The sequence below is a fragment of the Amblyomma maculatum genome, chromosome 4 (genome assembly GCF_055883805.1).
Source record: "Amblyomma maculatum isolate TAMU_Amacu chromosome 4, ASM5588380v1, whole genome shotgun sequence".
Taxonomy (NCBI): domain Eukaryota; kingdom Metazoa; phylum Arthropoda; class Arachnida; order Ixodida; family Ixodidae; genus Amblyomma; species Amblyomma maculatum.
The window spans coordinates 54,895,363-54,921,118 of NC_139347.1; the positions used below are offsets into that span (position 1 = coordinate 54,895,363).

The 25,756-nt window shown below is 42.0% G+C and overlaps 2 protein-coding genes across 4 annotated transcripts in view; one reads left to right on the plus strand and one right to left on the minus strand.

Moving 5' to 3' along the window:
* Window positions 1–897: 897 nt before the first annotated feature.
* Window positions 898–16,501, plus strand: LOC146191072 (glutamine synthetase, mitochondrial-like). The gene is made up of 6 exons (XM_084601537.1): window positions 898–1,266; window positions 2,976–3,143; window positions 8,005–8,157; window positions 9,621–9,748; window positions 13,342–13,544; window positions 16,148–16,501. The coding sequence occupies exons 1-6, from the start codon at window positions 1,113–1,115 to the stop codon at window positions 16,431–16,433; spliced, it is 1,092 nt and encodes a 363-aa protein (XP_084457663.1). The 5' UTR covers window positions 898–1,112; the 3' UTR covers window positions 16,434–16,501.
* A 1,192-nt stretch (window positions 16,502–17,693) lies between these two features.
* The window catches only part of pum (pumilio), an 87,578-nt gene continuing 79,515 nt past the window's right edge, over window positions 17,694–25,756 (minus strand). For all 3 annotated transcript variants that reach the window (XM_084601538.1, XM_084601539.1, XM_084601540.1), the window contains one exon: window positions 17,694–25,526. In XM_084601538.1, coding sequence (XP_084457664.1) covers window positions 25,271–25,526 — 256 coding nt within the window. In that variant the 3' untranslated portion in view covers window positions 17,694–25,270. The remainder of the gene's footprint in view (window positions 25,527–25,756) is intronic.

Genomic DNA, 25,756 nt, shown 5'->3' on the forward strand with positions numbered 1-25,756 from the left:
GCCTTTCTCTTTTTTTTAACAAGCCCGTGTTGGTCATATGCCTGAAGACTTGAACAGCGTTGCGAAGCCCGGGTAATAGAGGCCCATGAGATTAACATGTGTCTGCGCCTCGAGGGAATGCCGTCTTTCTTGACTGACCGTTCTGACACGCGCAATGGGGTGAGAGGTCACTGAAAAAGGCATTACACCTTTTTTTTTTATTTAAATAAATAATTTGATTACATTTAGCTGGGACACCCAGCATTTCGTCCTTTGCTACTTCCAGAGCCTCGCTAACTCTCTTCTAAACTATATTTTTCGTAGACTCCAAAACATTAATTTGGTTTCTTACTAGCCAATCTTTATTCATTTGATACACAATATTTGCAAATGTTGAATCCGAAGCGAACCCAAGAAGTTGTTTATAGTTCTGCACTTACAGTTATACAAACTAATTATGCAAGTCTAAAATAAAGAAGCTGCATATGATTTCACTGTTTTCACATATAGAATAGGCGAGCTAAGATGGCTTGGTTTGGTTTGGTTTCTGGGGCTTAACGTCCCAAAGTGGTACATGCTATGAGAGGCGCTGTAGTGGACGACTCCGGAAATTTAGACCACATGCAGATCTTTAACGTACACTGACAACGCACAGCACACGGGCGCCATGCTTTTCGTCTCCATCGAAAAGCGACCACCGCGGCCTGCATTGGATCCAGCATCCGCGTAGTCGAGCAACTTAGCAACTTCACCACCACGGCGGAGCGGCAAGCTAAGAGCGCGAAATGTGCGATAGATGCGTCAAAACAAACATATAAAAACTCCCCTCCCCACCTCCTTTCGCGTTTCCTCTTGCATTGAAAGCGTGCAATAATGATTGAGAGAAGGATGTTCAGGTAAACCGCGTCTGCGGCCTCTACCTTGAAGGTCACTGACGCTACCAAGAAGTAGTTGCACTGGAATGTCTTTCCTTGTCCTTGTTTTCTTAAGTACTGGTTTGTATCACCACACGGTGCGGCAGCCACGTATCGCCGACCGACCACTCTAGCGCTGCGGTCGGGCCGACATCGACGGAGCGGCATATCTCAGTAGTCGTCGGCGGCTGTTGCTTCATTCGGGAAGCAGTGGTGAAGATGGCCGAAGGCAGAGAATCTGTGTTGCGGCGCTACCTCGACCTCGAACAGCCCAGTGATGCCGTATTCTGTACCTACGTGTTTGTCGACGGATACCTAGAGAAAGTCCGAGCGAAGACAAAGACTCTGGACTTCGAACCTAAACGTGCAGAAGGTAAGAAAGCCTTTGGAGTTTATTTTAATCCACTATAGTATCCACTAGAACCCCATTAAACATTAGTAAAAAATATGCGGATGAAAATATCGAACGCATTTATTAGAATGAGTATACATAGTTTACTTTTAGAGAAGAACCTGTTTCCTCGTAATACAACTTAATTGCGGCCTTAATCACCTCTTTAGAACACGTTGTTGGTTATTGGACGCTTGCCGAAGCTACCTTTGGGCTTAATGCGAAGAAAATACGAATTACTCAACCTGGAGTTGTACAACGTACATCGAGCGTTTCTGCATTTCCGAAATTACAGTCGCGGTGGGTCAATGTCTAGCCTTCAGGATCGAATGTGTCAGTAAGAGACGCCCTCACCCGGATAAAGTATACTCATCGAAGCTTTGACTAAGGTTTCTTACAGCACACTGCAAACGTTTCTGTTCGAATATAGCATAAGTAACAGGAAGGAATGGCTAAAGATGCAATTACCGGCTTAACCTTCGCTAGCTTGTCGATGTTGCATGGAAATTCTCAGAATAAGGAAGTTGTGTGTCACACAGAAGAACATTTAAATCTACAGCATTGCCTGGACGCCCGCAGAAAAATTTCGGAATCGACTGGGCAATCAAGACCTCTGCTTTCTACAGCCCTTAACAACACCTGCGCAGTGTCGTTTTCGAAATTTAGAAATAAGGTCTGATGAGATAAATGTATCGCTTAAATTTTCCTTATGCTTTTCTAATTTATTCGTGCATATCAGCCAATGAATGAATGAATGAATGAATGAATGAATTAATTAATTAATTAATTAATTAATTAATGAAAATAACTTAAGTGCTACATACAGATGGCACTACACAAAAATGGCGCAAGCCTATATAGCAGTGCGTTCAGTTAAAATAATGAGCAAAGTCATCGGGTTTTCCTGCTCTAAGCATTTTTCGGCAAGCGAAAAAAAGTTTTTGCTCTCCTCCAAAGCAGAATAATATAGTTTGAAATGTGCAACATTAAGATTTTTAAGCTGACCTGAAGACAGATAAAATGTCCCTTCACTCAGTAACTGTGGTTATGTATACATAAAAAAGAAAAAGCGAAATAGTCACCCATGATAAAATTTAATAAAATCCAACACTTAAAAAGTTGTGTATTTTCAACAATGAGGATGCTTATGAGTGCTGGCTTTGCAAAAGCAAGCAAAGTCAGAAAAACTAAAACGAAATAAGCTGTAGACCCATAACCAGTGTTGACAGTGATCACGAATGTCTCGATAACCTGAAAAACCACGTTCACAGTAACATTGGACAACCAAGGAGAGGCTCCTTATTTCATAAGCTGGCCGCACAATGTTTCGTACGTTTGAAACCAATCTTTGTCGTTTTGAGGAGCATGGGACAGTATGAAGAGTCTCCATTGTCAAACACAAGCACCGAACGCAAGAGACGAGCACTTGTCTATATTTTTTCTATCTATGCAGTGTAACGCATATCAGTTTGCTTCTAGAAATAAGTGACGCTGTTATTTCAACACCACAAAAGGGGCAGATCAAATATATGTATTCTCAAGGCATTTTTCTCAAGTATATATGGTGACCCTTTCTGCTCTGAGAGGTGAAAGTCCAGCGATTAGTTTATACATTAATTCATTCCTTCATATATTGGTAACTTTATATGCAGACGCACATACAAATTCGTTAATAAACTTATTCTACCCAGAGTGTCCCGAGTGGAACTTCTGTGCACTGGGAAGCTACCAGTGGCCTGATGGGGGCCCGAAATCCGAAGCCTACCTGGTGCCCGTGGCCCTGTTTAGAGATCCATTCTTTGGAGGGCGCAACAAGATTGTCCTCTGCGAAGTTCTGCAACATGACCGGACACCAATGAGTGGAGTTTCATATTCTTTTTGTTTGTTTCACTCTTAGATAGTGCTGTACGCGAAATAACTCATAAGCTACAATTCTTGGAGCTTTGGTTGAGCGCATTGTCCAAAGTGCTGCCAGTCGCTCGCAAACTTTCTTTTGTGGGCATTCTGCTTCGTTTCATTTCTTGCATTGTAAAAGCACCAGAGATAAAAGGAATCGCGAAGGCATGCGGGATGCTCCACGGTTTCATGTTTGCTCGCTCACTTTGATATATTTGTTTCCCCTTGCACTTATCGTTTATCCCTCTAGCGCAAAACCTCTGCTTCCAGTATCTTTCGTTTTCACCAGGAGTGTCATTGCCGTGTCGTTATCACTCCGTTATCTCACTCTCAATTCTGCCCTACAAACATGGTGCTAACTTATCACTATGCGTTGGTGTTAAAGCCTGGGGTAGGCGCCTTTCAAGCATGTGACCCACCAACTGTTCCGCAATGGCGGTAAGATATATGGTTCTTTAGTGGACGCGTATGCTGTAGATGTAAATCAAGCCCAACTAGAATGAACCTAATGATCGTGCAGATGGCGTTAGCTGAATTCGAAGTTCACAGTAAATGGTTGGTTTATGGGGTTTAATGTCCAAAAGCGACTCAGGCTACGAGAGACGCCGTAGTGGAGGACTCCGGAAATTTCGACCACCTGAGATTCTTTAACGTGCACTGACATTGCACAGCACACGGGCGCCTTGCGTTTCGCTCCCATCAAAAAGCTAAGTGCGTCCATATGCACTTTGACGTAGATTTTTGGCCGGTGTTTTCCAACTCTCTAACGCGGTCATGTTCTTCCAGCTAAGGCATCAGCTGTCAACGATCATTTTAGGGTAGTGATATATTGATACGGGGCAGAAGGCTAGCACAGGAAACCACAGCAGGTGATGAGCAAGTGTTCACAGCACAGCAGATCAGAACCGTGACAGCAAGTGTTCAGGCAAGTGCCAACGGTTTCTTCAGCTTCGTCGTCTCTCACTCTATTTTCTATCGTCGTCCTCTTCGGTGGCATATACGCATACCAATATCTTTAGGGACGTGACCTAATATGTGGAAGCTTCTGCCTAGTTTCCTCTAAGATTTATTAATAGCAGCGCAAATCTATCTCGCATTAAATTATTGTGCATCCTTCTCAAAAAGAACTTATACAACAAGCAAGGTCGCCCGCAAGAATGGTTTATTAGGATAAAGCAGCTTACGTGGGAAACAGCCTTTAATTTTTTTTTTTTTTGCGCCATGTGAAACGCGCGGCAGAACGATATCCGTTTTGCACGACATAAATAGGGAGGTAAAGCTATACTTTTGACTTGTTGTGTTTTCAGTCGGCGCATCTGAGTGAACTACTTTCAGCCCAATTCCTCTCAGCACGAACATCTGAAAGAGGCTGTCGTAACAGACGTAGGCGCTAGTCTACCGATTCGGAGGATCCGGGTTTAATCCCGACTGCGACCGTCGCGTTTCAAAAGAGGCGAAGAGCAAGGCTCCCGTATGCTGTAAGATCTCAGTGCGCGTTACAGAATGCAATGCAATCGAAGTTATTCGGATCCCTCTAGTACGGCGTCCCTCATAGCATTTGTAGCCTTGGGACTTTAAATCCATAAAAATCTAAAAACAGGCGTAAACAATTGTTCTCCAGATTTTTTCGCAGAGGCGCGTTGTAGTGGCTTTCAAAGCAAAATGGCAAAAAAATGAACCTAAACTGGAAGCATGCTCTCGAGAAACCTTGAACGCACGCTGGGAAACGTTCGATACTTTTTCCTTACCTACAAAAAACGAAAAAGGTAATTTTCCTCCCAATTTTTTACTTTCTTTGCGACCTTGCATACCTCTAGTCTCGACGCAGTGGGCATGCATGCAGCTGACTAGCAGCTGGCGATCTGCCGCACGTTCGGACGAATCGACGCGCGCGCACTGTGGGCGAGCGGGCCGTGGTATAACCCGGTAACGCTAATGGTGACACGGTCAGTTCAGTCGTTCAGTCGTGTCCGACTCTTTGTGACCCTATGGACCATATCACGCCACGCTTTACGGTCTGACACTATCTTCCTAACATCACATAACTTCATCTGCAGCGCCTCGAGGATGCCATCTAACCACCGCGTTCGCAGCCTACCCCTTCTCTGGTGACCCTAAACCTTTCCCAACATCAAAGCTTTCTCCGGCGACTCTTCTCTTCTCATCAGATGACCAAAGTAGCTGAGCTTTAACTTTAGAATTTGACCCTCCAATGAGCAGTCAGGGTTTATGGTTGACAATATTGACTGATTTGATCTTCTGGCAGTCCAGGGAACTCCCAAGAGTCTTCGCCAGCACCACAATTCAAACGCGTCAATTCTTCGGCGGTGAGCCTTTTTCACAGTCCAACTCTTGCATCCACACATCACACGGTGACACGGTACCTGATGCATCAAATGTGTCTGTTAAAGGGGAATAGTAGGTAAAAGCGAGCGAAGAATTGAGTTTTTGAATGTAATAGTTAAAACCGAGATTTTTGAAGAAGATACCTTGCAAACGGCGGGCTCATATGACCAATGGTATATATTTTAAAATGGTGACACCCCCAATAATACCCTTTTTGAACAGGGCGCGACTTAAATGGGTAAAGACATCAACATTTCTTACTGCATTTCTGCTTTAGCATATGCCTTAGTATGCATATATGCATATGACTTAGTAAGCACCTATCGTTGCGTGAGATTCACCAGTGTCAGTAAATAATGTATTTCTTCGGCCACGGAGCTTCAGTTTCGTTTTCAGTTTGCCCAGGGAAGTTTTCTTCATCACAAGCTAGTATTAAATTATGTGAGACCCACAGAAACTCCAATGCAATACCTTTTTCCCAGTCGCTGTCAATCCGGCTTCTGCAGCAGCATAGCGTAAGAATTTGTATGAATTAAAACTGCAAAGCCGCGAATGTACGAGTATTGCCGCACTTGTACGCGTCACGTTATCTCATAGTAACTTGCGATGCCGGAACCTTCGTTCCGCAACCTGAAACCGAAACTGAAATACTGTGGAAGAAGGAATGTAATTACAAATGATTCGCTGAGTACAGACGTATTCCACTCGGCGGTATAAATGTTTGCTAATATCTCCCGCATAGCTCTAAAGCAAAAAGACAGTAGGAAAGATCTCCTATCTCCTCCTCTTTAGCGCAGCATGACTTAACTTAGCTGCTTCTTGGTTTCAAAAAAAAAAAAAAAAAAAAAAGAAACGAAAAGGCTTTAAAACATGCATAGCTTTGTCAACTAGAAGGAAGATACTTAAAAAAAAAATCTTTAAAGATGTTAACTTAACCGAAACGGCAACTAAATGTTATATTATACCACCGTCAGTTCATATATTAAAAAAAAAAAACTCGCAGCTGGGTTTAGTTTCCTATAGATTGGGAAGGCAGCGACTCCTTTGGAAATCTGCCAAATGAGTGCTCGGTTTGCTCACCTATGTGCGCCGCATTCACCACAACTCGGAACCAATTGTGCAAGGTTTCTGGGCTCTGCCGGAAGTAGGAGCTGACGAAAGTTGATGAAATTTGACAGCAGCAACTTTACAAGTTTGTTTCATTTGCACTATGGAGGATACAACAGGCACATTCCGGGGATGTGATTACACGACGAGGACTTTAAAAGGCAATCCGGGATAACGCCTAATTTTCCTATTTAAGGCCAGTTTTTTCCTTCAACTCTGTCTCACTTTGCAATCAGACTTTACGGCGTTGCCTTACGAGTGAATGAGAGTAAATAAATTTGACTCGAAGGAAGAACTATTATCTGTAAATAAATTTGTCTCTGCAAGCAATAGAATTCAGGAATAACGAGTGCTTAAGTTATATTGGAAGTAACATTAAAACGGGAGGTGAACTAATGGCAGAAGAAGCTGAGGCTTTTTGTCGCCTCCTAGTCCCACTTAGATAAAGAATTCAGGGTTTTTATTATTTATGCGAAGCATATACCATAAACAATAAAGATAAAAAATATAAAGAAAAATAATTCAAGTATTTTTTTTATATTTATGCCAAGGCGAAACAGAGCAGAAGTCGGGAAGCGAGCATGCACACCAATCATGCTTGTGAACCAACCAATGCCTGCCTTGTGGCGTCATATAAGTGCAAACGAGTAACATTCCAAGGTCAATGGCTGGGCCCGGTTGCGTTATCGGGTATAGCGTCTTGAAAGCGTTTAACTAAATTATTGCGCCGATACCGATCGCCTTCTTCAACTCGCTTTCCGTTAGTAATAACTGAAACCGGTTACTTGGGCATATTTGGCTGTTTATCGCAAATGTGCGATTTTCTCAGTCTCGTCCATATTTCATGCAGCGGATAAAAACGATAGGCTGCAGCTTCTTGGGGCTCCGATGCATAACAGTCGATTCTGGGCAGGAGTTGATTCGCGCAAATTAGAGAAGCCTAACAGATAATACTCACTCCAGCAATACGAATTTTGAGCATTGTTGTTGTTGTTGTTGTTGTTGTTGTTGTTGTTGTTGTTGTTGTTGTTGTTGTTGTTGTTGTTGTTGTTGCTGTTGTTGTTGTTGTTGTTGTTGTTGTTGTTGTTGTTGTATACAAAATAAAGCATGCCCTTGCTCTGCTTGCTTCCTCCTCTTCCTCGTCTCTCGGCACAGCAGCACTGGACAATTGACCACTTCTGCGATATTTTTAAGATCCTTAAAGTATACTTCGCTACTGAGCGAAGAAGCTTATCTATATGGGGCCTGACACTGTCCGTTTGGAGGCTTCCGCAGCCAGTTCAATATCTTCGAGCGACGTGATCCGCTATCGCTGCTATTACGTCCCCTAGATTTACATTTTTCATTTGTATGTTGTTGTTTTTTTATCAGAAACCAATACCCGGCGGAGTTGTTGCCAAGCAATGGACAAAGCAGCCGACCAGAAGCCATGGTTTGGTATTGAGCAAGAGTACGTCCTAACTGAAAAAGACGGACACCCGTTGCAATGGCCAAGACACGCTAGCCATACAATAAAGCCTCTGGGTAAGCCGTTCGTTGAGTTATAAATTATTTTGCTCAGACAAGCAGCAATGAGTATTTGTGAAAGATGGCACAATATCAAAAAGGTTTTATTTTATGAAAGTTATAAGCTTTTTCCTTTCATGATATATCTTCATTTCAAATGAGCAGATAGAAAAACACTCGAAGTGAACCTATACAAGGCACTAAGCCAGTTCTGACCTAAAATTGAGTTAGCTACAGTGAAAAATAATTATGAGTCGCAATAACCTCATACAGAGTTCTCACACTAAACTCGTACAAATCTCATATCATCTCATACAAATATCATTCAACTTATGAGAAATATATGAGGTTTATGATATTTGTATGAGTTTAGTATGAGAAATCTCTATGAGGTTATTGCGACTCATACGGTTTTTTCGCTACGGACAAGTGGAGTGGAGTTTGTGAAAATGAAAATGCTATCAAGTATACTCAGGAAAGGAAGTTTAATGTTTTTATTTTGCTTTAATACAAGCACCTGATCGTGCACGTGAGCCATATTAAGGACAGAATTTCGATCTACTTTGAGCCTTGTAACATTACCGAGAGAAGTAGATATACAAATAAATAACACTGCTGAAAGATGCTTGGATATAAGATATTCACTCGTTCAGGGTTGGTTCGGCATTTGTTTTGAACGGCTTTCTTTGTTGACAGTAGTTCCTTTTGCTGGGACTTCAAATTGCAAAATTTTCTGGGTTTTGGGTTTAGTCTATTGTGTCGTAATCAGGCAGTGCCATAATATTCGTCAGTGGAAGATAAATTTGTGGCGCAAAAAGAGTTAAAACATTTGTTTGAAATAAGGGTAGATGTAATTTGCCTCCGGCGAATGTCACGCGGAGTATTGTGAGCAAAATCGGCGCTCTTGTTCCATTGTTTTGCATTTTTTGTAATATTGTTAAACGTACAAAACGGTGCTCAAGAATATTTACTGAAGTAATTTGTTACAATAAATCCTGACAGTTCATGTCATGCTATAAAAAAATGCGGTGCACAAAAATATCACCAACTATAGCATAAAATTACATAGTACTGCAAAGAAACATTCGTCGGGGAAATTAAGGTAATGCGAGGTAACTACTACTCACCTCGACAAAAAGAACTACGGGAATAGTCAAATACTGATACATTCCAACTGGAATATTCTTCAAACCATAATACATATTCCGCACTGCACACTTTTTTTTTTTTTTTTTTGTAATAATCGTGAGCTAGATCGAGGTACTAACACGTTTAATAATTCCTTTCTTGGCCCATTCATGCAATGAATTACTTGCCAGATGATATATATGGTTTGTAAAACAAAACTTTCTCATATTGAAGCTGTTTGTTACTGCAGTAATGTCTCAGTGACAGTACGGAAATAGTAAGTATAAAAAATATTATCGAAACTATAGTGTTTATGCTTTCTTTCTTCCTTCCTTTTCTTTTTCTTTGCTTAGGCCCCTACTGTTATGGTGTCGGGGCGGATGTCGCGGCGGGAAGACATGTTTCGGATGCCCACTACAAGGCGTGCACGTATGCAGGAGTCAAAATGGCCGGCACGAATTGTGAGGGCATCTTATCGCAGGTAACTCTCTCTCTCTCTCTCTCTATCTCTCTCTTTCTTTCTTTCTTTTCCTTTTTTTTTTTTTTGCGATGAAACCAGCGTAAGAAAAAAAAAATTCTGTCGGTTTTTGTCGGACGTTTTGTTGATTGCTGCATCATGCACGAAATAGATCTTTCCCAGGAATACTTACTGGGACGAAGTAAACAAAACAAGACATTCGCCAATTATCTTGATTTTGCTTGAAACCACGAATGATCACAATTACGATTTATATATTTGTTAAAACAATGCGTCGTCACGTAGGTTCAATTCACCTCTGCATATTATTTATGCGGCCGAAGGTATGCTAAGTGAGATAATTGTCACCCTCTGAGATTGTAACTGTCACCCTCGGGCACCTTATTACATCTAAGAAGATACCAATTAACTTCTTAGATAGTGCGGTTAGCAGCAATGTTTATATTTCAAACATATAGGCGATTGCTTTTATAAACTGCTTCATTTGTTATAATTCTTTTAGGCCACTCGAGCTCAGAGGTATTCATCCCCCAAGTTTTACCTGATTTTCCGTACATACATATGCGAGGCGGTTGCATTTAGCACGTGACTGCTCCTTAATGTGCATGTATGCCACGTCGCGCGGGTTTTATATTTAGATTGAGAAAATAAACAGGAAGCAGTTAGTTACCGGCTCCACCGGCCTCTCTACGCCCTTGGCAGACGACACGCCGCCTCACGCCGGGGGGAATTTCTCGCCGATTGTCACTGCCTTGAATGTACAATTACACGCATCAGGCTGTTGTTTGGTATTATTATTATTATTATTGTTATATTTATTGTTATATTTATTTATTTATTTATTTATTTATTTAACAATACTGCCGCTCTCAACCGAGAGCCTAGCAGACGGGCAAAAGCATACATGTTATGTTACAAGCATACAATATAAAAGAAATGAAAGAATTCTAAACAGTTCCAATAAATGCGGACAACAAAGTACACAATTTTTGGGAAAAACAACCGAACAATACTCGCAACAGTATGGCAGCATTTCATAAAAAACAAACAAAATAAAAAGATAACAATAGTCGGTGTACCCCATATTAATCCTACGAATTGTTAGTAACGTGTAAAAGGAACCGGGAATAAAAGTAAGAAGCATTAATGGTCTCTTGTGATTAACTATAGTTGGGTTACGAACTGCGACAATGAATTTGTGTTTTTTAGAGATGAGCTTAGCTGATTCCATTCTCTTATCGCGCGATGAAAGAAAGAGTACCTGAATGCGTCGTTAGAAAAAGAGTATTCCGTTAGCGCATGCTCGTGGTGGTGCCGTTATTCTAGACAGATTATTATTATTATTATTATTATTATTATTATTATTATTGTTATTGTTATTGTTATTGTTATTATTATTATTATTATTATTATTATTATTATTATTATTATTATTATTATTATTATTATTATTATTATTATTATTGTTATTGTTATTGTTATTGTTATTATTATTATTATTATTATTATTATTATTATTATTATTATTATTATTATTATTATTATTATTATTATTATTATTATTATTATTATTATTATTATTATTATTATTATTATTACTTCAATGACCCCATTTAAGGGATAATTACATGAGGGAGTGGTTGTCGAGTCGAATACATGAATCATTCTATGGATGATCTGAATGTTGATGGGTCGATATGAAGCACGACTGTGTTTAGCAAGTCATTCAGTCCCGCGGGGTGCGAACAAAAAATATGACAAGTGCTCTGGGCAAGGGGAGGGTAAACGATCTTTTCATTGTGCGTACGGCTGGAGGTATGGTGGACGGGACTGATGACAGACTTGAGCAAAGAGTGATGGTAAAACTTGTGAAAAAGGCACACTCTTGCAATTTTGCGTCTGTGTGCTAATTTATAAGGTGAGCATTTTGTTTTAGCTCGGTGACACTTACACAATATGGATAAACAGAGCATATGAACCTTGCCGCGCGGTTTTATGTTGCTTTTAGAACGCTGGAAAGGTTATTTTGGTAAAGATCTCAAAGAGCGCATGCATGTTCTAATTTGGGACGAATAAATGTTAAATAATTAACTGACGGGGCATGTTTCGTAAAATAGAACAAAAGTAGATAGAAGCGTGCTAGGATAATTCGACCAAATTGAATTCTGTGGAAGTACGACTACCTTAATAGTATTGGCATGACTGTTTACAACGGACACTAAGAAGTTTCATCCGTTGACATTGCACAGAACTGCGCATAAATCGCGCATAGGAATGACGTCGTGCTTTGTAAAAATGCTGTAATGAACGTTTGAGCCAGGAAACGAATCTGTACATAATTAAGCAGCTTTCCACGCGCATTTGATATTAGTAAAAAATATCACATCATATTTATTCCTTAATGTGTATTTATCCCCTCTTTATATCACCAATGCCGCGGGAGTCGGATTCCAGCCTAATTTTGCTGAAATCAAAATGCTAAAGATGTCCGTACGTTGTGTGATGTTACAGCACGTAGAACAACTTCAAGTGGTCAGAATTATTCTTAACTCCTCTACTATATGTTCCTCATAACCCTTGGGCAGCCTTTGGACGTTAAACACGAAGTATACTATATGATACCTTAATCCATATGCAGAAGAAAAAAAAAATGCCGGTTTCAGAAATGCCGGACACCGCTCAGAGCTACGCGGTATGCCGATCCTTACGCTATAGTCTCGTTGGAGGGGATTAAGCTGCTAAATTGTATAAGTTTCGCAACATATATTTAACGATTTTAAACGCTGCCAAAAAGTAAATGCGTTCTTTTGAAAATGCCATGAGGAGTTTTAGTTCTCATGGGTTTTCTGAGTTTGACCAACTTTATTCGGTTATTAACTAATAGATAGAACTTCGTGTCTTCGATGCATATGATTGTGTCGAACATGCTATATAATTACAGAAGATCTGAAATTATAATTTCTTGAAATAAAGACCTTCAAAGTAGACATAAAGAAAAAAGGTTGCATGGGCTACCATCGACAAATTTTAGAAAAATTATCAAGCCCTTGAAACAGAAAAAAATAACGAGACACTTACTAAACGATTTCTCGTTTTACTACAAAAGATTTGAGGTTCCTATTGTGGTCATATTTTAATTTATTCATAAGTAAAAAAAGGTAAAATCGCAAAGCTCGTAAGCGCGGCACTTCACTTTTTCAATATCAAGATATTTTGTGCTTTATAACAATATTTAGAGAAGAAAAAAAACGTGGAACCCTCTATTTATAGTCATTAGGCGAAGACATGCAAACATAATCAGGTAAATTTGAATGGCCGACTCACAATTGTTACATTCCAGACGAAAGGTCTCATATTTAATGGTTGACCGCGCAGCTTTTAAATCCTTAATTAGGCTGCACATATAAATTAAGACTATGTTAATATTAAGGCGAAATGAAGTATTTTCCCAAATAATACGTTTCGCAATCAAATTCAAATGAACATATATCTTGCGTCTTAGCGGCTCCGAGCTGTGCCAAGTGTTCAATGTTACAAAGCACTTTTTTTCGTTCAATGTACGAACGCTGCTGATTCTAGAATACGTCTTTTGGCAGTGGGAGTACCAGGTGGGTCCCTTGCCGGGCGTGGAGGCGGCTGACCACCTGTGGGTATCACGTTACATCCTGGAGCGGGTGGCCGAGGACTTCGGGCTGCTTGTCAACCTGGATCCGATGCCATTCCCCTCAGGGGAGTGGCTCGGCTCGGCCATGCACACAAACTTCAGCACCATGGCGATGCGGGAGGATGGCGGCATACGGTAGGGACAGATGCTCAAAAGGCGTGGGTGAATTCTTATATCTATGGAAAATACAAAGAGAAAGGTTATCCTGAAATATGGACCTCTTTTCAAGGTAGCTGACTGGGTATTGAAAGATGTTTACATGAAGCAAACTTCCGTTATAAAGGGCACGCGTTAGAACAGCTAAACAGTTAACGAGGGTTAAATATGCTACGAGTATAGTATTTTATGTGTAGGGTAGAAAGTGGATGGCAATGACACACACAGCAAACCCTACACGTGGTTGAATCTAGCAAGGTCTAGTAGTATCCAGCACTTAATTGAATGCAGCAACAAATATGATTTGCAACTATATCTGTTGTGCAGGACGCAAAGTGGTTATGGACATGCTAAAATTGGTCATCCTAATTAATACATATTACACTTTCATTAATGTACTACCCAACACCATTAAACTTTTTACACTTTTTGCCGACAGGACATAGCCGTATAATGCTTTCCCATGGATAAAATTACTATGAAGGAAGGTGTTAGGAGAGGAAACGCGATCTCCTCAATGCTATTCACAGCTTGCTTACAGCAAGTATTCAGTGACTTGGAATGGGAGCGGTTAGGGATAATGGTTGATGGAAAATGCCGCAGTAATTTGCGATTTGATTGTTACATTGATTTGCTAAATTCAGGGGACGAATAGCAAAGAACGATTGATGACCTACACATGATATGCAGGCCTAAACTGGTAGGCCTAAACATCGATGCAGAAGACTTTCAACAGCCTCGGGAAGGAACAGCAGTTCACAATAGGTAGCGAAGCACTGGACGTGGTAGGCGAATCAGTTCAGTTCAGTCGTTCAGTCGTGTCCGACTCTTCGTGACCCTATGGACCATGTCACGCCACGCTTTCCGGTCTCTCACTATCTTCCTAATATCACATAACTTCATCTGCAGTGCCACGAGGATGCCATCTAACCATCGCGTTCGCTGCCTACCCCTTCTCCGGCGACCCTCAACCTTTCCCAACATCAAATCTTTCTCCAGCGACTCCTCTCTTCTCATCAGATGACCAAAGTAGCTGAGCTTTAACTTTAGAATTTGACCCTCCAGTGAGCAGTCAGGGTTTATGGTCGACAATATCGACTGATTTGATCTTCTGGCAGTCCAAGGAACTCTCAAGAGTCTTCGCCAGCACCACAATTCAAACGCGTCAATTCTTCGGCGGTCAGCCTTTTTCACAGTCCAACTCTCGCATCCATACATCACATCTGGAAAGACCATAGCACGAGTTATACGGATCTTGGTTGGCAGAATAATGTCTCTGCTCTTTACTAGGCGGTCAAGGCTAACCATTGCTCTCTTTCCCAGAAGCAGGCGTCTCCTAATTTCATGGCTGCAGTCTCCTTCCGAGGTAATCTTGGAGCCCAAGAAGAGAAAATCTGTCACAGCTTCCACTTCTTGTCCCTTGATGCTCCAGGCGAATGTGTCTACTTAATAAAGGTAGTAACCTCAGATCCGGACCACGAAAATAACTAGGAGAATAACGTCGGGACTCGGGATGGAGCGCATTTAGCAAGTACTCGAAGGTTATGACTAGTACCGATATCGTTCAAGAGGAAAATATATAACAGTTGCATCTTATCGGTATGGTCACCTATGAGGATTAAAACGTGGAGACTAACGAAAAGGGTTCTGCTTAAATGCTACTTAAATGGAGGACAACACAGAGAACTATAAAACCGTAAATAGTAGTTGTAGCGTTAGGAGATAGGAAGCAGCTGCAGAGAGGGTCAACGAAATAACTCGAGTGACATTCTATTCGATCAAATTCAAGAAATGAAAACGGGCTTGGTTAAGACATGTAGTGTGAAGTGAGCACAACCGATCGTCACTAAAGGTTGAAAATTGGATTCCAAAGGAAGGAAAACGTAGCAGCGGGCGGCAGAAAATTAGGTGAGAGGTGGGGTTAGGAAGTTCGTAGGGGTCAAATGGATTCAGCTAGAACATGGCCGGAATACGTGGAGGATTATGGGATAGGCCTTCGCTCTGCAGAGGCTTCCGAAATGATGGCTTCTCGCTGAACTGCAAACTCAAAACCACCAAAACAGGAGTAAATGGCTTGCCGCCTAGCGCACTCCCGAAAAGGTGGTTTTTTACTCCTCAGAAAAGGAGTGTCTGTTTTACTCCGGCGTACGGAAGGGTATTTAATGAGTTCAGAGGAGTGAATTTATTTTACTTCTCTCAGGACAAGGGATGTTTTTGGAGTAAATGGCAATTAAGGAGTTGTCATTACATTTAATAGCAGAGTAAATACTGCTCTGAGGAGTGTTTGTCTGCTTCTTTTGAGTAGTTTAAACAGAGGATTTTAGAAGTAATTCTCGCTACAAGGAGCATCCTTAGAAGTCGGTTTTAAATGCAGCACTTCCACGCAAGTGGAATTCAGTTTTAGAGCTTTGCGTGTTTCAGAGTGAATGCAATAATAGAATTGCAAACACTGATTTCAATTAATCTTTTTATTAATACAAAACATTTCAGCCCCCTATTTGGCAGCTGGCTTGGGAAGTTTGACTAGCTACTAATTAATGGCAGTTTCGGTAAAACTGTTCGTATCCCTTTCGCTCTCGCAGCTCCATTAAAGCTGCCATTGAGAAGCTGAAGGGCAACGCGGACGCCCTCCTCGCCAAGTACGACACTGCCAGGATCAAGCGGAACAAGCTGCGCGTGGAGGCCGGCATGATGACCACGCCCAGCACGCAGTTCTCATCCGACGAGTGCTCGAAGGAGGTCAGCGTACGTGTGCCCCTAGCCGTGGTCGAAGTCGGCAGAGGCTACTTCGAAGACCGCCGGCCGGGGGCAAACGCAGACCCGTACACCGTCTGCGAGGCACTTGTCAGGACGGTGTGTCTCGATTGAAATCATCTAATGACGACAGCGCGACGGGTGCTTAATAAAAAAAATCACGGAGCGACCAGGCAGCCTCATGTGCTGAACATTTTGACTTCACGCTTTCACTAGTAAACGTTTGCAACAGGCTTTTTCAGCGTTTGGTGTGTTTTTTAGCAATGCAACAACTTAATGCCTGACTTGCTTAAAAAGGTAATTTCATCTTTTCTTTGGCAGGCTCCGGGCAACTCGCCACAGTGCTGCTTGCGATGGCGGACTTGTTCGAATCGTTCCCGCTGTCGCTTACGCGGTCTTGATGAACGGCCTCTACCCGCCTTATATAAATCAGTGGTTCGCGAGACGTCACGAGATTGCATAAAATGACAGGGGCTACAAACTGGTTGCTGCTTTGAGATAGAAATCGAATCCACCGCGGCCCTTGGATTCCGAGTAAGACACTAGGCGAAGCACGTTCTTTCTTATGGCCTGATTAAAGCAGGATCTTTCAATTATGTCTGGTGATTTTCGGAATAATATGGCCACTTAATTACGATTGTGTGCTAATGAATATGTGCTAGATTAGTATTAGAGGGTCGAAGTAAGGCATTAGCGAAAAAAATTTGCCGATGTTTCATCAGCCGGACTATACGGCCCCTGAATTTGAACGAACGCAATCTGCAAACTACCATCTACGACATCACATGTAGGACTATTACCAAGCAACACAGTGGCCAATACATGCTGCAGAGCCGATGGGAAACTTCTCATTTGACAGCACCACCACAAAAGTGCTTGCAGGTCAATTTTTATTCTACTCGGATGCGCTTTATGGTGTCAGCAGGTCATATGACGAAAAAAAAATTGAGGCTATTCATTCAGGCCAAGTAGAGGGATAGATGCAGAGGCGAACCTCAACTCTTTTGGCCAAATGTTGCTTCTTTGCTTCACTTAGCTTTGTTCTCCGGCGTCTTACATGTTCCGCAAAATATTTAATAAGTCATTTAGGTTTTATGACGGAGGCTTAATTAAGGTCATTGTGCAACTTTGTCAGAGAAGTTAACGGCATTCAAAGCACATATAGGATGTGAAAAAAAAATAATAAAACTACCGACATGGAATAGTGGCCAGCGCAGGTGAGTTCTCTGCTTCAGCCTGGTTTTGAAACCCACTGCACCCCCTTTTTTTTTTTTTCAAGCAGTTGACCTTCAAAGGAGACTTCACAACCACCTCAGTGAAATCCAAAAAAGACAGTGGCAATGTTTCTGCATTAAAACAACACGATACAGCATCTTCTTTTACTCCAAAGGCATTTATTTTTCTACAGTATCCAAACACAAGCGTGTACAAGATCAGTATGGTACAACGACGTACACAATATGCTAACATCAGACGCGAAATGGATTATACAACACAAGCCCCAGATGACGAGAGAAAGAAGACTGCAATGTGAAGAACCACCGGACCACTACGGCCACCGCTGTTCCAGCGCGGTTTGTTGTGACTGTCCCAGCAGCAAAATGACAAGGCACAGTGTTTCCCTCAGTGCAGCAGGCCCACGCTCACTGAGCAGCAGCTAAAAACTTGTGCACATCTTTTCGGCACCGGCAAAAATATAAACGACGGTTCAAAGTGAAGCAATCTCAGATCAATATAAAGGTTCCAAAACTGATGATATTCCATTTTCAAATTTCCTGCCTTTCATCATTGCTGAAGCAGTGCCATGTCCCTTGTTCGCTCTTTGCTACTTGCTCGAGCCCAAAGCGTGGTGTTCCTTGAGCCAATGGTAAAGGACAGGAAATTGGAAAATGAAACTAGTAAGGCGACGTCATATTACGTTGACCCAGATATGAGCATGGTAAAGCTCTACTACACTAATTTCACTATTAAAGAGGGTATGCAATTTTCAGTGATCGACCAGGAAGTTTGCAGAATGTAACGTAGTAGGCATGTGCGCACGATAGTTGACAAGGACAGGTAATCTTCATTTCAGCACGAGTTTGGAAAATAAAAAAAGCTGTAGCACCAGAACGCAACACCTGCCCAGCAACCAAACCAAGTTTCAATTAAGTGCACATAGCTGCATGCTCAGGAGGAGAGTTGTCACACCGGAGACACACATGGTTCGCAAAGATTTGTTCAAAACAATCGTAGGCCTACCACTTTATCTCTCTCCTGGACAATGTGTACCAAGTAATGATCAGGATACACTGGGAGCTTCAAGCTAAAGACAAAATGGGGAGAGATAAAATACAATAAATAAAAGGCGGTGGAAATATGTCCAGAAATGCTAGGAAGAAAAAAAAAAAAAACGCTTTGTTCAAGAACAGAGGTGTCCCAAAAATGTGTTTTAAATCACATGTGCGATTAAAAAAAAACTGAGAACAGCAAACAGTCTGCCACCTGCAAATGGCTCACTGCCAGGATAAAAGCCCATTCATGTACATACACCATTTAGACTAGCTATGCACTGATAAAAGGTCAACAGGAAAAGAAGCATAAGAAATAAATCGAAAATAGCAAGACATCAATAAAGTACAGAATATTCACTAGTCATGTAAACAAATAAGCATTAAAGAGAGGAAGATTTTTGACCAATGCAAGTTCTAAGAAAAAAAAAAAGGGGGGGGGGGGGGCATGCTTCCACAACAAGTACACTTTCGGTCACACACTGACAAGTTACATCCATACCCAGCAAGCTAACCATTTGAGGTAGGCATTCTGATTGCTCCCAGTATTGTCCTCAAAAGAAAAAAAAAATAACATGCCATTAGTCATTAAAAAACCGCTTTATTCAATGTTACAGTTTATGAGACTGACAATCGACGCGTCTGGGCCTGTGAATGGAAAACCGTTTCCTATGGACAGGTGATTTAATGACCATTTACAATGGATATATCCAAGATCCAATTGGAAGAAACGACGTATCAAAATCGCAAGTTCATTCAGCGCTGCCATTGACATTCTATCTTACAGACTTGAAATTTACTCCCATTCTATGTTTACAAAACAACTGCCTTACAAAAAAAAAAAAAAAAAAAATAAAAAAAAATAAAAAAATAAACAGCCAAGGCATCATGAAATTGCATTAAAACTGTACACTAACAAAGCAGGGGCAAGTAAACCTAGAATTTCAAACCAATGGAACGCAAGCTCGCTAGACGGCCCTGAGCAGATGTGGTACCGCACTGCTGTCCACCCTACCCAACAAAGCCATTTTTTAGTAATCTTTTAGTTAAACTTACTCAGACACTGAAAGCTGCACACATCCTTGACGTGAGAGCACATACAGTTTAATACAACCCTACAAGATGATAAAAAACTGCACAGTACTACATCCCTAAGAGCCTTCTAGCAAGCATCTTTCAAGCAGCCAATAGAAAATAGGCGGCTTTGACTTTCTTTTATTGCCCCAAGAATTCAGCGTTACCCTTGGTTAAACTTTTCTCTTTTATATACACTAACGAAAAAATGTTCTGCGCCCAAGTTCTTAAATGCCTATCTATCTACAGTTTGCTCCCAGGGCTTTTAAAGAAATAAAAAGAAACAAAAAATTATTCAAGGAGCATACACACAAAGAAAAAAAAAATGGCAACTGACAACTTAAACAAGAGGCACGTTGGGCCAGAAAACCAAGGGTTCTTTGAGATGCCTGTGACGACGAGCGCCCAAGCAAGCTCTGTACACACATTTACAAAGAGTTACCTCATCATTCATAAATAGTTTTTCTTATGATACAACAGGTTAAGCTCGTCGACATCTCATCTTTCCCTGGGTCACGTGCAAACTTTACAGGCCACAAGAGAGACTGAAGGACGACCGCCAATTCAAGAGAATGCTTCCCCACCCAAGATGAATGCGAAAAAAAAAAAGAAAGAAAACAAAAGAAAGAAATGGTCTGAACAGCCTTGGAGGGGCAGACGCTGTGAAGCGGTATACACAGGATCCTAAGTAACGAACGGTCAGCTGGAGGTGATTCAAGTCGAGGCACATCAGTGGTGTCACACACGGGATGCTCGTGCCGTATGGAACAACAGGCAGAGAAGCAATTTTACCCAACTGAGAATGTCGCCAGTTTGGTACAGCGGACACTCATCATGTACAAGATACGGCCAGCCCGTCATGCTCAACAATATGGCCATCGATGCACATTTTTAAGGCACTGCGACAGCAAAATAAAATGACCAGTGATGTCATCAAATGAAACATTTCTCGGTAATAGGCCCCCAAGTTGCGCAATCTGCTACTGTGCATTACCTCAGCCTCAGAGTCAGATTTTAGGCCTGGTGAAACAAAATAATCGGCACAATAGCGACAATCACAATATGCCCATTGCTGTTTGCACTGCTCCTTTGTGGACAGATGCGCACCATCCCCGGTCATGGTTTCCGATTGCTTGTCATGACTGCCACTGAGGCGCTGTCAATATGAATGTGCAGCTCCCCTCTCTAAGGTCACACTCCGAAGTGCTATCTGCCTCGCGTGAAAATCAGAAATTTAGAGCAGATTTGCCTCCTACTGCCAATGTTATTTTGCAGATGACCGTACCTTGTACACGTAACACCAAGTGTGCCAGCCTTGAAACACCACATAGCTGCCGACGCAACTGTGGTTCTGTTTGGATTGCTCCCCTGTGGGGACACAATGATCACTGTCGGCGGGTCCTACCGTATTTTGCACTGCAAAAAGTGTTGGTGATAAAAATTATACAATTTACATTTGTACAATCTGCTAAAAGAATGGTATGGAGAAAGAAATACTGGGGACACATCTGTCTGCTGCAGTGGTGGTTGTTGCTGCTGAAATGTATGTATATATTTATATATATATAAATGTATATATATATATATGGTACACAGTGTTGGATGTGGCTTACATACACGAACAGTCTAGAAGTGGGAGTAGTGAGTGTCTACGGTTAAAACTAGTCCTTTTTTTTTTGTTGCAATTGTCTCCCCACATATTACAACAGTGAGAGAGGCCCATAAAGAAATAGTAACATGCACACGCACACACAAAAAAAACAGCCTTCAAAAGTGCCAAATTTAGCTTTCCCTAGCCTCTCGGAAAAAAAAAAAAAGAGAATAATTAAGGGCAACACACTGTACATGGTAATTACAATAACAATACATCAAGCCTAACTCCCACTTTCACCAAGTACAACAGGCATATATATATAAAAAAAGAGGGGGAGCAGAGTGCCTGCAGTACGCTTTACACATTGCCTACAAAGTAGAGGCAAGGGCATGTTATACGTTGTATATAATTATACAAGTGTATGTATAACACAGAAGCAAATGTGCGAGAGCAGAGTAGAGAATGGGGAGGGCTAAACACCCGAGTGGCTGCTGTAAACTTTTATAAAGGTGTTACCGAAGAGGGGTGCAAGACAAGCACATATTCAAGGGAATTATTACATGCTTAAAACACTCACAAATATATATGTATATAGCCACACAAAGAGGGGTGGGAAGGGGTCTCGCAAGCAAGTCACAAGTCACCCACACGCCAAAACTGCCCGTGTGGCACGAGGCCAAAAAAGCTGGCACACACATACGCACACAAAAAAAGACTGCGGCTATTTGTGCAAGTGTGCGACAACACCTGGTCACGCTCAGAGTAGCAACCCAGTCTAACATGCAAGAGGAAAATATGCAACCTTGTTTCAAGACAACGAAGGGCACGGAGTAACACAAAAAATACAAAAAAGAAGTGATGTCTGTCACAATCAGCTTTACCCTCAAATGCGAACCAGCCACGATTTTCTTCTCCAGACCTAAATCTGCACCACAGACGGCGTACACCAAGCTGAGCCGTGAGCAGAAGCTCCCACTCGGTCTAAGTGTGCTTCTAGTACCCAAAATGAGAAGTTTACTTAGTACATACACAATTAACTCCATTTAGCACACCTTGCCAGAATATGTCACTCGATTCAACTCTTTGCTTTTCCAGTAACTAACCTTCTCTTCAAAACATTATCTGCTTATTTCTAGTTGTGATAGCAGAAATGTAAATAAAATAGACAATTTTATAAATTTCTGTAGAGTGGGAACGACAAAAGGGAGAAAGAACTAGCGCACATTACAAACAAGCCGAGCACTGCCTAAATTGGAAGGTATTTTAGCACAAAACTACGAAGCATAGTTCTAGTCATCCTGCCTGCGCACATCCAAATCTGCCAGTAAGCTCCTTAAAAGAGCTAATGGCTCAAACAGGAGGTAGCCGGGTCATTTTAACTACAAACCTCATGAGATGTTCTACACTTATGAGAGGTGTGATAGGTAAAAACAATGAGTAGCAGCAAAGCAAGGCCTTGGCCTTTTGGGGAATGAACAAACCAATGAAGTCAAGCGGCATATCGGTGCATGAGTCACACTAAGCCAGCCTGATGAAAAGTTTACAACCATCCAGTACCAGGCCAGCAACCAGTAACAACAAAAAGTGAAACTAGGTTGCTAGTAAGACCGGAGTAATGTCTTGTTTGAAAAACAAGATGAAGACTGAAACAGTGAACTCTCTAAAGGCATAGTGGACGGGAACATTATTCGGTGCTAGATATACAAACATGACTATTACTTTGGCCTATCACCTAAAGGAGAGAGAGAAGAAAATGAATTCAAACATATACAAAGCCTGCATGCAATTTCCTACACTGTGTATACCAAATTGAGTTCATACAAGCCTAGCTGACTTGAGGTGGAATAGTGACTGCAAGACATAACTGCACTGCTTCTATTACCATTTGGCTATGCACATTCTAAAAACGAAAGCACAGGGATATACATATGTTCAGATATATGACACTCTTTACATACATATGCAGAAGGAAATAAATAAGCTTCTCACACTTGAGATCGCAACTAAAGTGGGAAAGGGGGGGGGGGGGGGGGGAATTATTTATATGTGCCCTTTAAACAAAAAGCTGATCCACCTTAGCGCTTCCATAAATTTACCGATGAATATTAATAAAAAAAAAACAAAAAACAAAGGCCAAACCTTCACACCCCACGAAGCAACACTACCGTGCGCTATTGACACGTACCCACATATCTACAACCCCAAAACAATGGTGATAAAAACAGTCACGGGGTTAGTGAAAGAGAGCGGGAGAAGAGCAGCAATGAAGAATTCAGGCAGACAGACAGGTTGGCAAGTATAGTAACATTGTTAGTCTTCCTCTTAATTTACAGCAATATACATAATGGACAAGTTTTGTAGGCAAATGCCTCGTCACAATTCCTTTTTACAGTGTCCTAAAAACAGTCGCCTAGCGGGAGGGAGAATGAGTGTGTCACCATTGTGTTTCTTCCTCTAAAACCCTTGCCAGCATGATGTGAAAGCTCTGATACAATAATGTTGTGCAACTAATGCATGCTTGTAAAAAAAAAAAAAAAAAAAAAAAAAAAAAAAAAAAAAAAAGAAGAAGAAAAGAAAAAACAAATGAGAGCTGGCACTGTGCTCTACAGTGTGTGCAGTGGTGTGCGCCTTTCCGTAATATTTCTCACAATGACACAATTCGCGGGCCAAGAGATGCTGCGTGAAGAAGACTCGTCAGCGAATGCAACTCTTGCAGCTCCAGATTTCCACAGGCTGTACAAAACAGGCATGCGCGCACACAGCACGGAGCTGCCTTATTAACAGAAAGCCAGCACACCCCCTTGAAAGATGGAGGGCCAGGGGAAAAAAGAAAAAAGCAGAGGCTTTAAAAGGAGCACGGCTTTGTCACAACATTACTTAACAATCTATGAAAATGGGTAAAAGAGGTGCAGAAAGAGGAGAAAATGGGGGTAGGGGCGCGAAAAGAATGATGAAAAGGTGGGATGATGAATCTGCAGTCTGTACACACTAATTGAAAGATGCTGTACAAAAAAAGAAAGATGAGGAAGCGAGAAGTCGAGCTGTGCTCGAGACATTGATCAACAAATTAGGTTTGCCCTTGGCCTGAGGAAACAAACTCTTCAGGGCCAAGTGGGAAGCGGCATTATGATCTGACCAAAAAGAACAGTCATGAGTGTCAAAAAGCAACAGTGCGCACAACATGCACCTGAACACTGTACAAGGAACAGTGAAGGGGAGCAGCAGCAGGCACGATTCAAGTCGCTGCTATTTGCCTTTTTTAAGGGGAGTTGGCTCTCAAGAGCTAATCAACAAAATTTGCCAGAAACTAGATGACGAAAAATTGCACGAATGCACAATTGGCACCTTCCATATTGCCAAGGAAATGGGAAAGAAAAACAAAAAGAAGCCAACTGTATATGTACGATGAAGACAAAAGAAAGGAAAGATGAGATGCTGTAAGGGCAGACAAATGTACAGGCAGAAGAAGTCTGTACATGCACACAGACACTTTGTGCAGCAGCTGACAGTTTACCTCTGTACAGTAAATGTCGAGGAAAGAGCTGAGCTAACACGAAGAAGGAAGATGCAGGTGCTCATACGAGTTGGTGCCAAACGAAATATGGGGACAGTGCAGAAAACAAGAGCAAAATGAAGCTCCCGAAGGCAAAGGAGTGAAGTATGGGATGAGGAAGCGAAAGAGTGGTGCCTTTTCAAAAGCTGACGCGCACTTCACTCGCCTTCCGGCCAGACAGCTATGGCAGCTCAACTTGTTGGCCCCATGAATGAAGAGGTGAGGCATCCTGACATCATGTGCGTCTCGCTGAAAAGGTGCACCAAAGCAAAAAGCAGAAGAGATCCTGCCACACATGGGCAGGTGATGCGACAAGTGGAAGCCATGACACCTTTGCCCGCTGCTTCTTCTCCGTTGGCAGGGCGCGCATGGCTGTTCAGGCTGTTCAAGGAAGTTCGCGTGTGACGCGGTGTCGCTGTGACAGCAGCGCAGAGGAGGCGAGAGGGGACGAGGCACGAACTCAGAGGGCCCCATTAGAGGGCCCACCCTGTCCTCCCCCTGAGGAGGAGAGCATCTGGTCGCCGCTCTTGAGCAGGTGCTTCTCCAGCTTGGCCAGGATGTGCTTGCCATAGGTGTACTTGCGCAAGGAGGGCACGTGCGGACGGATCTTGTGGAGTAGCAGCTTGCGCTGAGGCGGCTCGGCCACCTCTATCATCTTCTGCACCACGTAGTTGGCGTACTGGTCCTTCATCATGGTGTATAAGGCACTGTGCGGCCTGCATTACACAAAGGAGAAACCTCTGCAACACAGACGCTGGCCACTTGCTGCACGTGCCACTGCTGAGACAGGGCAGCAGCTCCCTTGTAACTACCACAGAAGAGATGCTAAGGGACTGCTTAAGACATTTAAAAAAAAAAAAAAAATTATATTTTCAAATAAGCCGTTTTCAACTCTCAATTCAAGCACTCCAAACAGCAGCCTGCATCGACAAGGTCACGGAAAAAT

Excerpts from the sequence above, each read along its gene's own strand:
- LOC146191072 (XM_084601537.1), top strand. The coding sequence starts at position 1,113 with ATGGCCGAAGGCAGAGAATCTGTGTTGCGGCGCTACCTCGACCTCGAA. Across the intron at positions 1,267-2,975 it reads CGAACCTAAACGTGCAGAAG|AGTGTCCCGAGTGGAACTTC; the intron begins GTAAGAAAGCCT and ends TATTCTACCCAG. Across the intron at positions 3,144-8,004 it reads ACATGACCGGACACCAATGA|AAACCAATACCCGGCGGAGT; the intron begins GTGGAGTTTCAT and ends TTTTTTTATCAG.